Source organism: Phocoena phocoena, chromosome 7, assembly GCF_963924675.1.
Source record: "Phocoena phocoena chromosome 7, mPhoPho1.1, whole genome shotgun sequence".
NCBI lineage: Eukaryota > Metazoa > Chordata > Mammalia > Artiodactyla > Phocoenidae > Phocoena > Phocoena phocoena.
In genome coordinates, this window is record NC_089225.1 from 93,060,644 (window position 1) to 93,078,377 (window position 17,734).

General features: G+C 35.9%; 1 protein-coding gene across 1 annotated transcript in view; it reads right to left on the minus strand.

Annotated features, from left to right (window-relative positions):
• Nucleotides 1-17,734, minus strand: part of ABCA12 (ATP binding cassette subfamily A member 12) — a 177,866-nt gene that overhangs the window by 75,118 nt on the left and 85,014 nt on the right. The window contains exons 11-18 of the mRNA XM_065880034.1: nucleotides 15,972-16,090; nucleotides 14,849-14,955; nucleotides 8,697-8,953; nucleotides 8,486-8,598; nucleotides 7,137-7,261; nucleotides 4,559-4,732; nucleotides 1,352-1,516; nucleotides 816-1,026 (exon numbers count right to left, since the gene is read on the minus strand). Of these exons, the coding sequence (XP_065736106.1) occupies nucleotides 816-1,026; nucleotides 1,352-1,516; nucleotides 4,559-4,732; nucleotides 7,137-7,261; nucleotides 8,486-8,598; nucleotides 8,697-8,953; nucleotides 14,849-14,955; nucleotides 15,972-16,090 (1,271 nt within the window). The remainder of the gene's footprint in view (nucleotides 1-815; nucleotides 1,027-1,351; nucleotides 1,517-4,558; nucleotides 4,733-7,136; nucleotides 7,262-8,485; nucleotides 8,599-8,696; nucleotides 8,954-14,848; nucleotides 14,956-15,971; nucleotides 16,091-17,734) is intronic.

Sequence of the window (17,734 nt, forward strand, 5' to 3'; positions counted from 1 at the left end):
AAATCAAAACCCAATGAGATATTACCTCACGTCTGTCAGAATGGCCATCAACAAAAAGAACAAAAAGAACAAATATCGGTGAGGATGTGGAGAAAAGGGAACCCTCGTGCTCTGTTGGTGGGAATGTAAATTGGTGCAGCCACTGTGGAAAACAGTACAGAGTTGTTCTCAAAAAAACTAAAAATAAAACTACCATATGACTCAGCACTTCCACTCGGGTATATACCCAAAAAAACCAAAAATGCTAATTAGAAAAGATTCATGCACCTCAGTCTTCATAGCAGCATTATTTACATTTGCCAAGATATTGAAGCAGCCTAAGTGTCTATCAACAGATGAATGGATAAATAAGATGTGGTGTGTGTGTGTGTATATATATATATATATATATATATATATATATATATATATATATATATAATGGAATATTAGTCATAAAAAAGAATGAAATTTTGCCATTTGCAACAACGTGGATGGACTTGGAGGGCACTGATGCTAAGTGAAATAAGTCAGACAAAGACAAATACTGTATATTACTTTTATGTGGAATCTAAAAAATACAACAAACTAGGGAGTATAACAAAAAAGAAACAGACTCACAGAACAAACTAGTGGTTACCAGTGGGGAAAGGGAAGGAGGGAGGGGCAAGATGGGATAGGGGACTAAGAGGCACAAACTATTATGTATAAAAGAAGCTATAAGGATATATTGTACAATACAGGGAATACAGCCAATTTTAAAAAAAAAGGCCAAGATTTAGCAGACCATGTTGTTAGGAGGCGACATTCCCACACTGATTTTGAAGTATACTCACTGGCATGTAAGGGAATTCCATATTTTGCAGCAATTTGCTCTTTACTTAATTTATAAGTCAAAAAATCCTTGGTGTGGTTGCCTCTCTGCCTCTGAGAAGAGGGCAGCATGGCAATTAAATATTCAGTGGTAATTCCTTGGGAGCACAGTGCTTGGGAAATGGTACTAAATGATCCTTGTGGAGTGTTTAGCCGGTTGTTTCTGTACATTGCCTGTGAGATAAAAATACATGATTTATTAACATTATATGAGCTATAAATGCTACTGAAAACAATATAGAAGAAAACCTGATAATGCTTAGACGATCCTTATAATTCCACAATTCCTTTAAAACATGTATCCCAAATGTAAATGTACGACGCTAAACTTCTCCAATTTAAGTGGCAAAAACTTCTGCCAGAGTAGAAGAGTTTTTCTGTAAGTGATTTTTGTCAATGTACTATATTTGTAGCTGAATGTATTATAACTAATCTCAAATAAAAGTTAAGATGACAAAAGGAATTTTCCAGCAAGAATATTACTGGGTGACTTTTCTACCTGTGTTAATGGAAAACTTCCGGACAGGTGCATTTGTTTCAGGGATCTCATTTTGTCTAGCAGCGGTCGTGTGACAGAAGCCATCTGATTGAGAATCTCCTTTAGCCTTATGAAGAGTTCTATCATCTTTTCTACTGGCTTTTGATTTTCCCTAGGGAAAAACACCTGACAGGAACAGCAACAACAAAAAAAGAAATTATTTTTGTGGAGAAACTGGAACCCTCACACACTGTTGGTGAAAATATTAAAAGGTACAGTCACTTTGGAAAACATTTTGGAAGTATATTAAATAGTCAAACATAAATTTACCATACAAACAGAAATTGGATTCCTAGGCATTTACCCAAGAGAAATGAAAAAACATGTCTACACAAAGATTTGTATGGGAACGTCTATAGCAGCATTACTCACAATAGCCAACAAGTGGAAACAATCCAAATGAATGGATAAACAAAATTTATATCCTTAAACTGGAATACTATTTGGTAAAAGAAAGAAATTACTTACTGACACATTACAACATGTATGAAACTCAAAACATTACACTAAGTGAAAAAAGCTACACACAAAGACCACATATTGTACGATTCAATTTAAATAAAATGTCTAAAAAGGCAAATCCATAGAGACAGAAAATAGATTAGAGGGTGCCTGTGCTAGAGGTCAGAATGAGAATTGACTGTAAATGGACACAAGGTTTCTTTTTGGGTTGATAGAAATGTTATAAAATCAGATTGTGGTAACGGTTGCACAGTTCTATAACTTACTAAAAAACCCATTAAATTGTACACTTAAAATGAGTGAATTTTATAACATAAAAATAATACCTCAATAACTTTGCCAAAAATAAATGATTTTAAAAGTCAGAAAGGCAAATGTCAATTACATAATTCTTCATGTACGCCATTATTCAAAAATCATATAATGTGCTCCTTAAAATCAGAAAAGCTCTGTCAAAAAGCTCATGTGGTCTATCAGGTTTAATCATAATCCCCTAATGTATTTCTGTTGCAGGAAGAAACACTGAAAATATTTTTTAAATTAAAATTTTAATTTTATTCTCTCATTCACTCAATTATTCAACAAACGTTAACTGAGTGCCTGTTATGTTCCCAGCACTGGGTGAGGTGATGGGTACGAGGTGATGGGTACAGTGGTACACAAACTGGCATCATCCTTCCACTCAGGGAGTTTTGTAATAATAGGAGAAACAGATATGAAACAAATCAATGAACAAAAAGCTGGGGAATATGAGGAGGTAGGGAGTTTAGCTAAGAAATCAAAAGAAGTCTTTCCAAGATGACACCCCAAAGGGGAGAAAGAACAAACCACAGGAGGAATAGGGAGAGGAAGGTAATAGACAGAGGGGGAAAGATTTGTGAGGTTCATGAAGAGGGAAAGCTCTTGGTGTGTCCAAGGGGGTCAAAGACCGCTATATGAGGACAAGATTCATTTGGAGAAATATCACAAAGACAGAGCTGTCTCAATAACACAGCTATTAATTGCAATCAGATTTTTCTAAACCAGATTCAACATTTTAATTTTTCTTCCAGTTCTGCCAAAATTCTAGGAATTCCGACACTGATTTGAAATAAACTGACTAATGATGAGAAATTTTTATTATTTTTACTTGCAATACCTGAAAGAATTAGGAATGGTCTTCTGCTTGTAAAATGCACATATTTATTTACTATACTCAACAAGAAATAGTTGGTTTGATATATGCTCTGCAGAGACATTGTAAGATAAGGATTAAAATTTTAGATAAAAAAATTAATAATATCAATTTATATGCATTTTAAGTTATGTAAAATAAATATTCATTTAGTTAATGGTTATTTGCTAAGTTCTTCTATGGGCCAGGCACTGTTCTTGGCATTTGAAATGATTCAGTGAACAAAAAGGCCCTTGTGGAGCTTACACCAAATAGAGGTAGACAGAAAAGAAACAACAAAAGTGAATAGTAAATAAAATACATAGTATGCTGGAAGTGTAACAGAAAACAGAGCATTGAAAGGAGGCTTGAGAGGGCTACAGATGAAAGTTGGTTGCATTTTAAATAGGATTGTCAGGTTATCTTATTAAGAAGGTCAATACTGAGTAAAGACACATAGTGCAGCGAATTAGATGAAGGGCATGGCCTGGAGTGGTCCCATGCAGCAGCCCTGGGCCCGAGGAGTAGCCACGTAGGAAATGGGATTTTAGAAATAAGGAGAGGTTGTGCAGGCCCTGGGGCCCCGGCAGGATTTGAGGGTTTGCTGGAATAAAATGAGGAGCCACTGGGGAAGGTGCTGAGCAGAGGAATGACATAATACAATTTAAGTTTTAAAGGGATCACTCTTGCTGCTCAGGGAGTGGTGGGGACAAGTGTGGAGGCAAGGGAGGCCAGTTAGGGGGCCACTGCAGAACATAGGGGTCGGATAATGATGACTTTGAACAGGATTATTTGTAACTAGTCCTAAAATGCCTTCATCCCCTTTGCTGAAATGCATCAACAACATAAGTCAGCCGTGTTGCTTCTGGTTTTTCTTACTTTAAAGAGAAAAACACTTTTTTTCCAGTGTTTTCAATAACATGTAAATAATTTTGACCTAGTAGAGATCTGGGTGGATACAGGTGTTTAATTTTCCTATGTTTATATTTTTGTTTCAGTTTTTTATTCACTAAGTACTTATAAAGCATCTAGTTATTGCAAGATGGAGTTACTGCTGACTTTACAGCTCTAATAATGACCACTGTTTTGTTGTACTGGATAAATACTGGTAGCCTCTATCAAAACTTGATGAAGGAAACACAAAAAGTACTTTTTTAAATACCAAAAAAAACCTTGATTCTTTTACTTGAAAATGAAAAACTTTGTTCTAATCTTTATTTTTATCCCACAAAATTAATGTGCATTCACTTTTTAAAAAAGTTATTATAACATTTGTATTTCATACTCTAGTATAGTATATATTAAATTTAATTCCTGGTCTTGGATATACAAATTGAGAGTTAATAAGGCCATAATATTAATTTCCTCATCTATTAAATATGCAAATTTACAATATATGATTGCTAAGGTCCCACTTAGCTCTAAAATAAAGCTATAATTCCAAAAGCTCTATAAATGGATCACATTCCTTATAGTATCAGGGAGCATACAGGTATAATCAATTTTTTTTATTATACTATAAATATTAAAATATTTCATCAATAGCAACTTGCCTTGTATGTGAAGTTGTAAATGTCTAAGTAGTGCAGAAGAGTGAGTCCAATGAGGTAAGACAGACGGGATCTCTCTGGAAGAGGTATGCTGCAGAATTCCTTCATTGCATCTTCCAATTTGGGACTGGTCACATTAGCGTCACAGGAATGCCACCAGAACACACTAGAAATAATCTACAAGTTGGAGGAAGAAAAATATTTTAGCTGTGAATCCTCTGAATCCACCTGTCCATTTTGAGAGGTTTTCTTATACTTTTAGACTTCATTTAAAAATAAGACAAATTATACTCAAAATCATATAATTATTTTGTTTAAAGCACTAATTACTATCAATAAACCTAGAAAAAGTCCACAGTTCACTGGAAAGCTTAAGAAGTAAGATGGGAAAAGAGACAGAAAAAAATCCATAATGATTCCCATATTTCTTGCTTGAACGACTGGGTGAATGATGACACCAAGAAAGAAAATTGGTTTGGATTGTTTAGGAAAATTACTAGTTTAAGACTTTTGCTCTCTCGGGAATTCCCTGGTGGCGCAGTGGTTAAGAATCCGCCTGTCAATGCAGGGGACACAGGTTTGAGCCCTGGTCTGGGAAAGATCCCACATGCCACGGAACAATGAAACCCATGCGCCACAACTACTGAGCCTGTGGTCTAGAGCCTGTGAGCCACAACTACTGAAGCCCACGCACCTAGAGCCCGTGCTTTGCAACAAGAGAAGCCACCACAATGAGAAGCCCACGCACTGCAACGAAGAGTAGCCCACGCTCACCACAGTGAGAGAAAGCCCGTGTGCAGCAACAAAGACCCAACACGGCCAAAAATAAATAAATAAAATAAATAATTTTTTTAAAAAATTGATAAACTTTAAAAGAAAAGACTTTTCCTCTCTTTAAAATTTTACTCTTACTTTATTTAAATTGTATTTCATTTATATAATCATTTGAAGTTATAATCTTGTACAATAAACTCTGGGGTCCAGAGATGAAAGGTGAAGACAAAAAGCCCAGAATCACACAATAATATGAATCAACCATCCTGGAGAGTAATGCTTGTGTGAAAAGTGGTGTGTGACTATGGGAAGTAAGATGGCAACTCTATTGCCACTGAGTTGAAATAAAGAAAAAGTTTATGAAATTCAAGATTATAGAAACTTTTCTCTCTTTTCTTTTTAAAGTAATAAGAATGTATGCTCTCTATTTACCTGCTTTTACTTACTAAAATGAACCTGCTCTTCAGAGGCCAAAAATGTGATAGCTGATCTTAGGATCATATAAGTGAAAGGTGAAACCAAAGGGGAAAGAATTAATAAAGAAATATTAATTGCTGGGCTTCTCTTGTGGCACAGTTAAGAACTGCGCCTGCCAATGCAGAGGACAAGGGTTTGAGCCCTGGTCCGGGAAGATCCCACATGCCATGGAGCAACTAAGCCCGTGTGCCACAACTACTGAGCCTGAGCACCAGAGCCCATGAGCCACAACTACTGAGCCCATGTGCTACAACTACTGAGGCCCGCACACCTAGAGCCCGTGCTCCACAACAAGAGAAGCCACCGCAAAGAGAAGCCCGTGCACCAGGCAACGAAGAGTAGCCCCCGCTCTCCACAACTACAGAAAGCCCGTGAGCAGCAATGAAGACCCAACGCAGCCAAAAATAAATTAAAAAAAAAAAAAGAAAAAGAAAGAAATATTAATTGCTATAACAAGAGGAAGAAACGTGAAGGTAAAGCAGTTTTAATTTTTGTTTGGGAGAACCAATTAAAATGACACAAACATAAATATTCCAAAGTCAGCCTTAAGGGCTTTTAAAAAACTTTATCCCATATTGGAGAATAACTGGGTTGTGTTTAGAAACGACACACTCTGTCACACGTTAAGTTTTGAATGGATGAGCTCTTAAGCGCTGAAATTCTTTTAGAAAATTTCTATGACACTTCCAGACAATGAACTTGGAAAAAGGGTAAAAGATAAAACATTTCAAGTGGAAAACCCTATTATCAGCCTATGAGGAAATAACGTTACTCATTTTCACAGCAAAAAATGTTTACTATACCTCCAAACTTACCCAGAGTTCCCTTGACCATATCTATTTTATATAGTCTGTCTTGTCTTGGGGCTTTTAAAAAATAAAAAGAAGTATTCCTTTTAATTTTAGTTTCAACAAATTGTAAATGGTCTTTTTTTCCCCCAATTAGATTACTGAAACTCGACTTTGATATCATCATAATAGAATGTGAAAATTTACCTCAGATAATGTGAATGTGATAATGAATATAAAGAATTACTGATGGCATCCCTTATTTAAGAAAAGCATCTGGGGTAAAGAAAAGGAGAGGACAAAGGAGGCAAAGGAAGGGACAGGAAAAGTAGAAGGAAAGGAACAGACGATGATGTTCTCGCTTCAGGATTTTTCTTCTATTTTCACTTAAGAATTAGGCCTCTAATTTTATCATTTGCATGGAAAATTCACCATATTTGCATGCAGCTTCTCAGTGTTTTACTGGTAAGTGCTCAACAAATACTAAATGATATTTAAACTTTTAAAAAACTGGATGTAAATACAAATACGTTCCACCCCACCTCAGCTCTGTTGTCAGGGGTGGGAATGGCCAGCAAATTGTCGATACTCCTATTGGACATTCCTGTTGTTCTCCTCAGTTCTTCTTTCAGCTCTTCAACATTTTTAAACATTTCTATTAACTGACCTGAAACAAAACAAAACAAAACAAAACTCACATATGGGTTGCAATGTAATTCTTTCTAGTCGTTTGTTCTAACATAGAGAAACCTTCTAGATAAAACATATAGTCAACATATATGCCTTGTGTCAGGAACAGATGTCTCTCAGTTTTGGCAAACTTTGCATCTTTAGGTTCTATTTCTATCTGATTTAGACTTATTCCTATTATGATATTATTAACCTAAGGTAACAGATTGCTCTGGATTATAAATTTTCCTTAAATGTCTACAACGAAAGGTTGATTCAAAGAAAATACGGTCTCCTCGCAGACTTTGATCACACAATGTGCTAAATATACATTTCTACATTTGATTTAAAACATCACACAAATTCAAAATGCTTTTTAACCTTGGATCATATAATATCGTCAGCTTAGGACAAGGTTTGCTAAATCTGAAATGTAATGCCACAGAGCACTTTTTCCTTAACTTTGCCCAGCACGTTACAGCTTATAAAGGGTTTTCACAATCATTACTTCAATTTTTAAATAGAATGTGTTTAATTCCAAACTCTCTTAGGACAGTTATTACAATTATTTCATATCTGGGTCAGTCAATGAATAGCAAAAAATATTTTGACCTTATTTTAGCAGATTGTGATCTCTATCTTGCAAATGCCTTTCAGTTTCTTTATGAAGTATCTCTCATGCAAATATACCTTCTTTATTTTTGGACTTAGTGCCCTTCCAATTTTGTGGCTGCCTGTTGTCCAAAATTCTGAATGTCTTTCTTTTCAGTATTGAGGTATTACGCAAAGAATAAATGTATTGCGTGATGCTCAGAATACTAATATGAGGTTCTGAATCGATGTTTCTGTAGACAGCAGAGCATCTTTATTTTTAAAAACAGATTATTCTCTCAGAAGTAAATAAATTTCATCCTTGCTCTTGCAAAAGACTATCTAATGCACTTTAATGTATCAGAGAAATAAAAGGTGAATAGTCTAACTAGTTAAATTTTTGAAGACATTTTTCTGTGAAACCAGATTTCGCTGTTTCATTCTCTGCTGGCTTGCTGTGTTGTTTATTTTAGACAAGTAACCATATTTGAAAGCTTCAGATGTCTCATGTATAAGGGCAGATACAAAGTAGGTTTGGTTAGGAACTTCAGAAAAGGCTTTTCTAAACTGCAGCATGAGAATCACATGCATTTTTAATAAGACAGCATTTAAAATATGGACGGGGAAACACCTGGTTTTTCCAAGGTGTCTGCACTGTTATTGACATGCAGCACGGCTTCTATCGTCGGCATTAACCGTGTGATATTTTCCAAGTATTTCAGTTGCAATGCCTGTTCTAGAAACCTGGAACAAAGCAGAAGAGGAAAAGAAATTGAACTAGGCATATCAATAATTATTTGAGAAGGGATTTCACCAAGGAAGAAGACAATGGAAAAACTTACCGATCCATATCTAAATTAATTTTGCTTGGATCCCCAGAAAGCAAATCCCTCAGTTTTTCAGATAGAATATTGTCATGATACAGTAAGCTGGTGGCTATTTCGGTGCTGAATTCTGCTGCTTTGAGGAGTTGCACATGAAACGCACTCTCTTCACACAGGTTCCCAAAGTCCATACTAGACAGCTGGCACATTTTCTCTAGTGAACTGAAAGTTTCAGGTTCACAAAGAAGTTTGGTCAAGTTTCCAAGTTGAGACAGCTTTCGAGAGGGGGAGAGATGGGAAACATTAGTTATGTTATTCTAAATATTTATTAGTTGATAATAAGCAACCAAAATTGTTTTACTTCCTAAAAACATTTTGCTTATGTGTTTAGTGAGTTGGCATTTGGCAACAGTTTTACCACAAAGCACTATTTTCTATCATTTGAGCTTACTGTTCTCTTAAGAATTTTATAAAACTTTTGGACCTGTTAGACCTCTTTCTCAAATGTAGTCATATCTTGTAGATTCACAGGTTGAAAAGATGTAGTTTAGCTTTATCTCATTTAAATCACAAATACTTAAACTAATTTTATATTTTAGTTTATTTTTTAAATCATGTGTAAGGGCAGATAGCAAAGCAGATTTGGTTTGAAACTTCAAAAAATGTTTTCTTCACACCCACCAGGATGCCTACTATCAAAACAAACAAACATACAAACAAATGAACAAATAAATAAATAAAACCTGAAAATAACAAGTGTTGGCAAGGATATGGAGAAATTAGAATCCTTGTGCACTGTTGGTGGGAATATAAAATGATGTAGCTACTGTAAAAAATAGTACGGTGAGTCTTCAAGAAAATTTGAAATAGAATTAACATATGACTCAGCAATTCCACTTCTAGGTATATACTCAAAAGTATTTATTGAAAGCTGGGGTCTGAACAGATATTTGTAGACCCATGTTCACAGCAGCATTATTCACGATAGCCAAGAGGTAGAAGCACCCCATGTCCATTGACAGATGAATGGATAAACACAATGTGGTAAACACACAAAATGGAATATTATTTAGCCTTAGAAAGTAAGGAGATTCTCTCACATATTATGAGGTGGATGAGCCTAGAGGGCATTATGCTAAGTGATATAAGCCAGTCATAAAAAGACAAATACTGTATGATTCCACTTATATGAAGTACCAAGCACAGTCAAATTAATAGCAACAGAAAGTAGAAATGCAGGTGCCAGGGGCTAGGGGGAGAGGGCAATGAGAAACAGGCATTTCACGGGTAGAGGATTTTAGTTTTGCAAGATTAAGAGTTCTACAATCTGTGTGTATTTAACACAATTGAACTGCACAGTAAAAATAGTTAAGGTGGTAAATTTTATGTTATGTGTATTTTATCACAAGTTTAAAAAAATTAATTAACCAAAAAAAGACTTTTTAAAACTGTGCATGAGAATCACATATATTTAAAATATGGATTGGTATATATCTTGTTTTTCAAAAGTGTCTGTACTGTTATTGACATTATCTTCTATCCTCTTACTTACTGAGGGCAACTTTTGTTCTATGGAGTGCTTAAAAGGGCCTAAAATCCCATACTTAGAGAAAAAGGAGAAAAATGAAAACCAACTACTTTCCTACGCAAGTATATTCCTCCTTGCGGTTCACTATGCTCTGTGTGTTCTGAGGATATATCCCCAAGGCATACTTCCTGGGATAAAATATTATGCCTCTGGGGAAGTCAGTTCTGTTGTGCTTGGAAGCAACCCTAGAGCTACTCTTTTCAAGAAGTGAAATAATTTGGAGAAACATCTAAAGAAGCAAATATGTGTCATTCATGGCAGCTGAGTTTCTAATCAGAAGTTGCATTTTGACAGGAATGAATTACAATACAGGAAAATGTTCAGGAATATTTCTTTGCCTATGTCAAATGGGAAAGGTACAATGATGTGTCTTGGATGAGAGATTTATAGTAACTACACGTAGGCAGTAGCAATTAAACACCAATCATCTTAGATAGTAAAAATCATTGGTCTGCTTTCCACTGTATTTAATATTCTAATTGACTTCTGGTTTTGAACTATCTAAAATGGTTTCATATGTATTAAAATGCTACTTACTAGTCTTATTACTATGAGAAATTTTCCATTCTGTAATAAACTCAATCATTTTACCAGATGTAACTGTATGTTTGTCACTTGTTCCTTCCTTTAATTTTCCAAATACTAGATATGATTAAACTTCTAATGAATAGAGCCCAACCTCTCTGCCAGTGACTTTTATTTTGGTGATTTCTTAAATAAAAAGATAAATACTGGGAGCCCAATTAATTTTTTTAATTGAGCTTTTAAGGGTGTAGTAAATTTGAATGACTTTACTCAGTAGAGACTGAAATACATTTTTTAATTGCAAGTTTGACATACATGTAACAAGAAACCAATAAAAGTCCATGGAGTATAATCTTGGCTTGATAAAAGATATAGGAGAAATTGGAAATCTAGCCACGTTACTGAAGTAGAACTGGTCCTCTGAAATAAGAATTTAGTTCAGGGTTAATAATGTGGCCTGTACTGTGAGGCACACCCGCCAAGGAGCAACGTCATGGTCATTTACAATTTGTCATTATTTACTACCTTCTTCTAAAAGCAATACATGCATTAAACTTTTAGAAACTTCACAGATCATTAGTAATCAACATACATTCAGAGAATTATAATTATCTCTTCAAAAGTATGTGTCAAGCCCAGATTACAGGTTTGTCACAGTCTCATGTATCACGACACTGGTCTACATAGTGAGGGCTCAGGCCTAAACTTGAACAATGACCCATAACTAACTCCACGTCCAGCTGTGACTGAATTCCCTAGTGCCTACAGTTCCTAATGCATCTGAATCATAATTGTAGGTAACATGATGGCGTAAACTTCAAAATACTGTATGTGTAAAAATACTGAAACTGCAACACTCCTGGGCCCTTAGCAGGTAACTGAAAGGAAACGAGACCTATTTAAAAATGTAAAGGTATTACAATATAAATAGTGTCCTATCTGTATTTCTTCTTAATATAGAGAATACCCATTTTATGAGTATTTCCCCAATCAGGAAGTTATCCTTCCCACCAGAGAGACTGGAAATAAAAGAGGAGAAAACAGACGGTGAAGGGAGGAGAAAACTAAAGTTCAGGAAGAGTAGAATGTTCGGGGCTAGAAAAGAAAAAAAGTCACCAATGAATGACAGGCATTTGGCATTTTGGAGGGTCTAAACCTTCTTAGAAATATCATGAATAAAAATGTTAGGGTGGGCCCTAACTCACTGTCACAATCAAGATACCAATTACCAAGGAGGATGAAGCAGGGAAGTAAAAGCATCTCTTCTTACAAAACTCTAGGAGTCTGTCTTCATTCTTTCAATGATATGTGCTGAATATTTTCCATGTGTCAGACTGTGCCAGGTGCTGAGAGTACAGAGTAAAGTGACAGACTTAACCATGTTCCTATGGAGCCTGGAGTCCTGAAATGAACGGGTTCTGTCAATTGCAAAGAGCAGCCATGCTTGTTATAAATGACAACAGATTTCCCACCTAAGGGACGGGACTGTAGTTTATTTCCACTTCTGTGGCTTCTTGAACCTTTTTCATAATGTAACCCACAAGGGAAGCAGTATACTCAAACTGTGGATGCTGTTTTAAGTTATCCTTAGCTCCATTCCCATACCATTATTGTAAATGACTGAGAATGCATTGTTTCCATTTCCCAATGTATATTGTGTGCTGCTCAGTTACTTTGCAAGTTGAGAACTACAATGAGTAATTGCCCAGGTAATATGATTACATCACCAGGGCTCTACTTAAACACCATCATTTGTTCACAAATTCATAAGTCAAGTCTTAAGATACTACTATGTGCTAGATGTGAGACTTTAGAGATGCAGAAGGCATAATTTCATCAGATTTTACACTCTAGTGAGGGAAATAGACCCTACATATACCATGAGCTATAATGCTAAGTAGTAAATTCCAAAAGCCAGAAACCTCACTGTAATCGGAGATTCCTCTTCCCTATGCCTCACACCTCACTGGCTGCCAAGTTGTGTCAACCCACCTCCTACAATGCTCTTGAAATTCTTTTCCTTCTATTCTCTGCCACCGACATAGTGCAGGGCCTCACTTTTTGCTTAGGTTACTACAAAAATCACCTACTTGGCTTTCTTCCAATCTGTCCTCCATAATTCTCCCAGAGAGATCTTTTCCGAAAATGCAGAATTCACCTTCTTCAAATTCACAATTTTCAGGATCAGATTCAAACTCCTTGACTAAATATAAAGAGGTCTTGGGGATCTGGGTCCCCTTTCCTGCCTCTCCCATAGGCATCTTGTGCTCTAGCTGGACACATAACTCCAGGTAACCTATATCTGTCCTTCAGGTTCACGCCTCTGCCTTCTTACCAACGCATGTCTCTATGTCTGGAATGTAGGACTATAACCTAATCCTACACAGCCTGCAAGGACTCAGAGTAAGGAGTATCTCCTCCATGAAATTTCTTCTCTCCACCTTCATGCTCTGCAGTCTGAGTCAGATATGCCACCTCCATAAACAGAATCCTGCCCATCCACATACCACAACACTTATCTTACTGTGTTATAACCATTGGTCTGCTTTTCCATCTCCTCCACTGGATTGATTACTAAAGATTTGGGGGTTAGAGATTATATCTTTTAAATAAACAGATTAGCATTATGAGAGCACAGATGATGGATGGAATGAATGAATGGGTAAATATTACATGCATACGAAGTCATTATCCTGACTTGGAAACAGTGAGAAAGGAGATACTCTAAGAGTGACATTTAAACTTATCCTTGAAGGATGAGTAGGACTTTTCCAGATGAATGCATAACTTCCTTCTCATTTGCACAAACTAAAATAGTGCTAAATTAAGTACACTAGAAATTTTGATCCATGTAGAAGACTAAGACTACAATGCAGGTAGTCTAACTAGCATATTTATTTGTAATATACATGGACACATGCTTTGTACGCCTGCTTAGTTAGACCAGGTTGACTATACAGCAAGTCATCCTGCTTGCTCTGCATAAACCAGTTCTAATTTTACTTTATCCCTGGTTACATGAATCCAATTAAACTGCTGTTCTTACTAGGAGAGCTGCTTTCAAAATTTAAAGGGTTATTTAAGAAAGAGAGTGAATTTCATGATAACCTGCGTACTGTATGTATGAGCTAAACAAAGAATAAGAGACAAACACCAACCAATTCAAACTTCAGAGTTAACATTTTTCCCACTGCGTTCCCTCCCTTTCTTCAATATCATACATTTTAATAAGATTTACAGTATTAGTTTCTGCTTCTGATGATAATAATACAAATAAGGTGAGTCAACTTCTGAGATTTTTGTACGCTGTGAAGTCTAAAACATCAGCTTTTGAAATCAACTTTTATAGTTTTAAAAACTAGGGGGCTTCCCTGCTGGCGCAGTGGTTAAGAATCCGCCTGCCAAGGCAGGGGACATGGGTTCGAGCCCTGGTCCGGGAAGATCCTACATGCCGCAGAGCAACTAAGTACGTGCACCACAACTACTGAGCCTGCGCTCTAGAGCCCACGAGCCACAACTACTAAGCCCACGTGCCACAACTACTGAAGCCCACACACCTACAGCCCATGTTCCACCACAAGAGAAGCCACCGCAATGAGAAGCCCACGCACCGCAACGAAGAGTGGACCCCGCTCGCCGCAACTAGAGAAAGACCGCGTGCAGCAACGAAGACACAACGCAGCCAAAAATAAATAAATAAATTAAAAAAAACCACAAAAACTAGGGACATTTCAAATTAGGAATCAAATTTTTAATGCTTTTTCAAATCGTGTAGCTTCATGAGACAACTACATCAGGAGCTGTTCCTTTACGTATTGCATTCTGTAATTAGTCTCTTATGGGTCATTTCAGACAGAGATATCCACTGATTAAAAACAAAATACAATTATGTAACACCAGAACTCTTGTCACCCTTTTTCTAGCATTAATCTAGACTCAAAATAGAACCAGTATTTTAAAAAATACAGATTTAAAACTTAAATTACAAATATATCTTGCCAGAGAATTACAAGAAGTTTTTGAGGTTTTTTGTTTTTTTTTTTCTTTCATGGCTTACTTTTGATTTCAAGACTTCAGGAACTGGAGAGAAGTAATCCTCACAGGAACCATTTTGAAGAAAAGATTTTTTAAATCGAATTGTAGAGTGCAGCAGTCTTAAATTTTCTGTAAAGGAGGAGAAAAGAATTACCTTATGTGAACTGCAAGGTCATCTAGGAAACCTATTTGAAAGACACCTTTATCCTAATTGACTACTAAGTTTTTTCTAAGATAATAGCCTATTTCAATCTAAATATAAAATGAGTGAAAATTTAATCTTTCCTTGAACCATGGAGACTATAGAGTTCATTATTTTTAAAATATTCATAGATATTCTGCTTAGAGATAAAAATATTTCCAGCAAAGGTGCTATACAGTTTTGGTTCTTGGTGAACTGAACATGCTTTTATTTTGGATGTACTATTAACTTGAAGTGTTTGAGAGAGAATAGGTTGTATAACACTGTGACACAAATATGCCCTTCCAACCTTGATTAATTCATGTCCGGTAAAGAGAGACCACACTTAAATACCTATTGTGCTATTTGCTTGCTATTAAGTCTCAAAAAGCTATTTTGGTGTAGGAACAGTGAATGTATATCTCCTACAAAGTGTAAGAAAATAGATGTTTTATCTTTAAAAAAAGGAAAAAGAAATATTTGATTAAATGCAATCTTTATGGTTAAAGTGTGTAAGGATCAGAAGTAAAAATAGTCTGCTATAAAAATGCCTTTCTTTATGTAATTTACATCTGCTTTTGGAAGTCTACATTATCCTTCTTCATTATTTTTTGACAACTAAGATTATTGAGGGCATAGAAAATGTCACAGAGGGTTATGTGAACTCCTAATTCTGGAGACTTGGAAAGTTTATCCAGGTGGCCATTAACACATCTGTTATCCGGCCATTGTACATTAAAGTTTGTCCAGGTGGCCAGGTGGTACTAGCAGCAGGGACAGGAGTAATAACATAATAATATGATTAGACAGTCCCTTTATATATCAAACCACTGAAACAGATGCATATGGAAACTAAGATTTTTAAATTTTCTTTCTTTTTTAAGCCAACATCTTATAAGATTTACTATTTTAGAACAAAATTACAAACCATGAGTAGCATTTTGACTCTTAAGAAGAGTATTACCTTTTGATCCCCTGGCCAAATTGTCAGTGACATTTCTCACACATGCCAAGTACGGAATATAAGGACTATCTACTGATATATTTAAGAGGGCATCTTCAAAGTTTTCCAGTATTAGGAGCCTATAGAATTAGAAAAGAATATATAAATTAAGTCATATAAAAATAAAGCAAAGCCATTTTGTTGAGATCATGTGAGTCCCTAGTTGTTTGGCATTGGTTGATTTGAGCATTGAAGCACTGTGAAGCAGGACATCTTCCCCCATCCAGCCCAGCTGCACAATGACAGCACTACTCTGGAATCTCTAAGTATTTACCTTTTCCATGGGCATTATCCCTATATTTAATTATTTTGATATCAAATCATAAGTGATCTTAAGATCATTTCTAGGCACATTTACATGAAAGAAAAATCACTGGGCTAGGGTTGCCAGATAAAATACAGGAGTCCCAGTTAAATTTGAACTTCAGGTAAATAATGAACAATTTTTCAGTATTAGTATGTCCCATGAGTCTTGTATGTCTCCTTCCCCTCCCCTCCCCTCCCCTCCCCTCTTCTCCTTCCCTTCCCTTCCCTTCCCTTCTCTTCTCTTCTCTTTTTTCTTTTCTCTTTCCTCTAAATCTGGCAACCTTTCTCTGGGCTTCAGTTTCCTCTCTTGTCAAATGATCTGCTAGATCCCTTCCACCTACAATATTCTCTAAATAATTTAAATTCATTTAACTGTGATTAAAAAGAAATGGTAGAATCCAAATGAACAATATAAGTTCCTTTTTTTTTCTTTAAACAACCAATTCAGAGTTCCCAAATTATCCACTTTCTGGTTTCCTTTCAAATTGACTGGCATGTGAGGACATAGTCTAAGATTTTTGAGGCATACATATGTGAGTGAGTAAACATGTGTATGTTACGCATGCCCTGTCACTTCAACTGTGAGGCTGCATCTCTACTCATTTTGTAACTTCTTCCCTTAGTGTCTACCATTGAATGTTATGTACAGCAGAGACAGAACAAGTATCAATGGTTTATTTGGGAACCATCTATTTTGAATCAAACTGCACAACACACAAATTAACTAGTTCTATTGGATATTTAAGTCAAATACTAATGGAAGAGACTTATCCTGGCATAGCTAGTAAACATGTAGGACAATGTTTGCATTAACACTAAAGAAGTCTCAGGGTGTTTACATGTGGGTTAATGACACTGGATATTTGAGGAAGTTTAACAAGAAAAATAAATCTATGGCAAGAAAAGTTCCTAACTTGGCAGTCAGAGCACAGTTAATTGGTCAGATGGCTGACTCTCATTTAAATACAATCCACAGCCTCCATGTTTAAAAAAATTGCACCCATTCCTGAGGCTTCTTGTTTTGTTTAGGCATTTCCTTGACCAGAGACTCTCCTCTCAGTATTATCTCTCTTTCTTTTGTGTTTGTCTTCCTCTTTGTCTTAATCATTATAGCACTGAGCCATTTCCATTCTGGTGTTGTGCTCGGGAGCAAAATACTGGTCTACCTTTCCAGATGAAATGGCACAAGAATGGTGAATGGTGAAATTTCAAGCTTTAAAAAGAAGAATGTTGGGCTACAAGTGACCTTGAAATATCATCTAAGCATTATCTTAGTTCCATAAAGAACATCTGATTGCCAAGATTTTTGAGATTAGATTTAAGATACACCAAAAATTAAATACATATGTGCCACTGTTTCGGCATAAACATCCAAGTATTCCTTTAAACGATTTAATTTATGTATTCTTTATATAAAA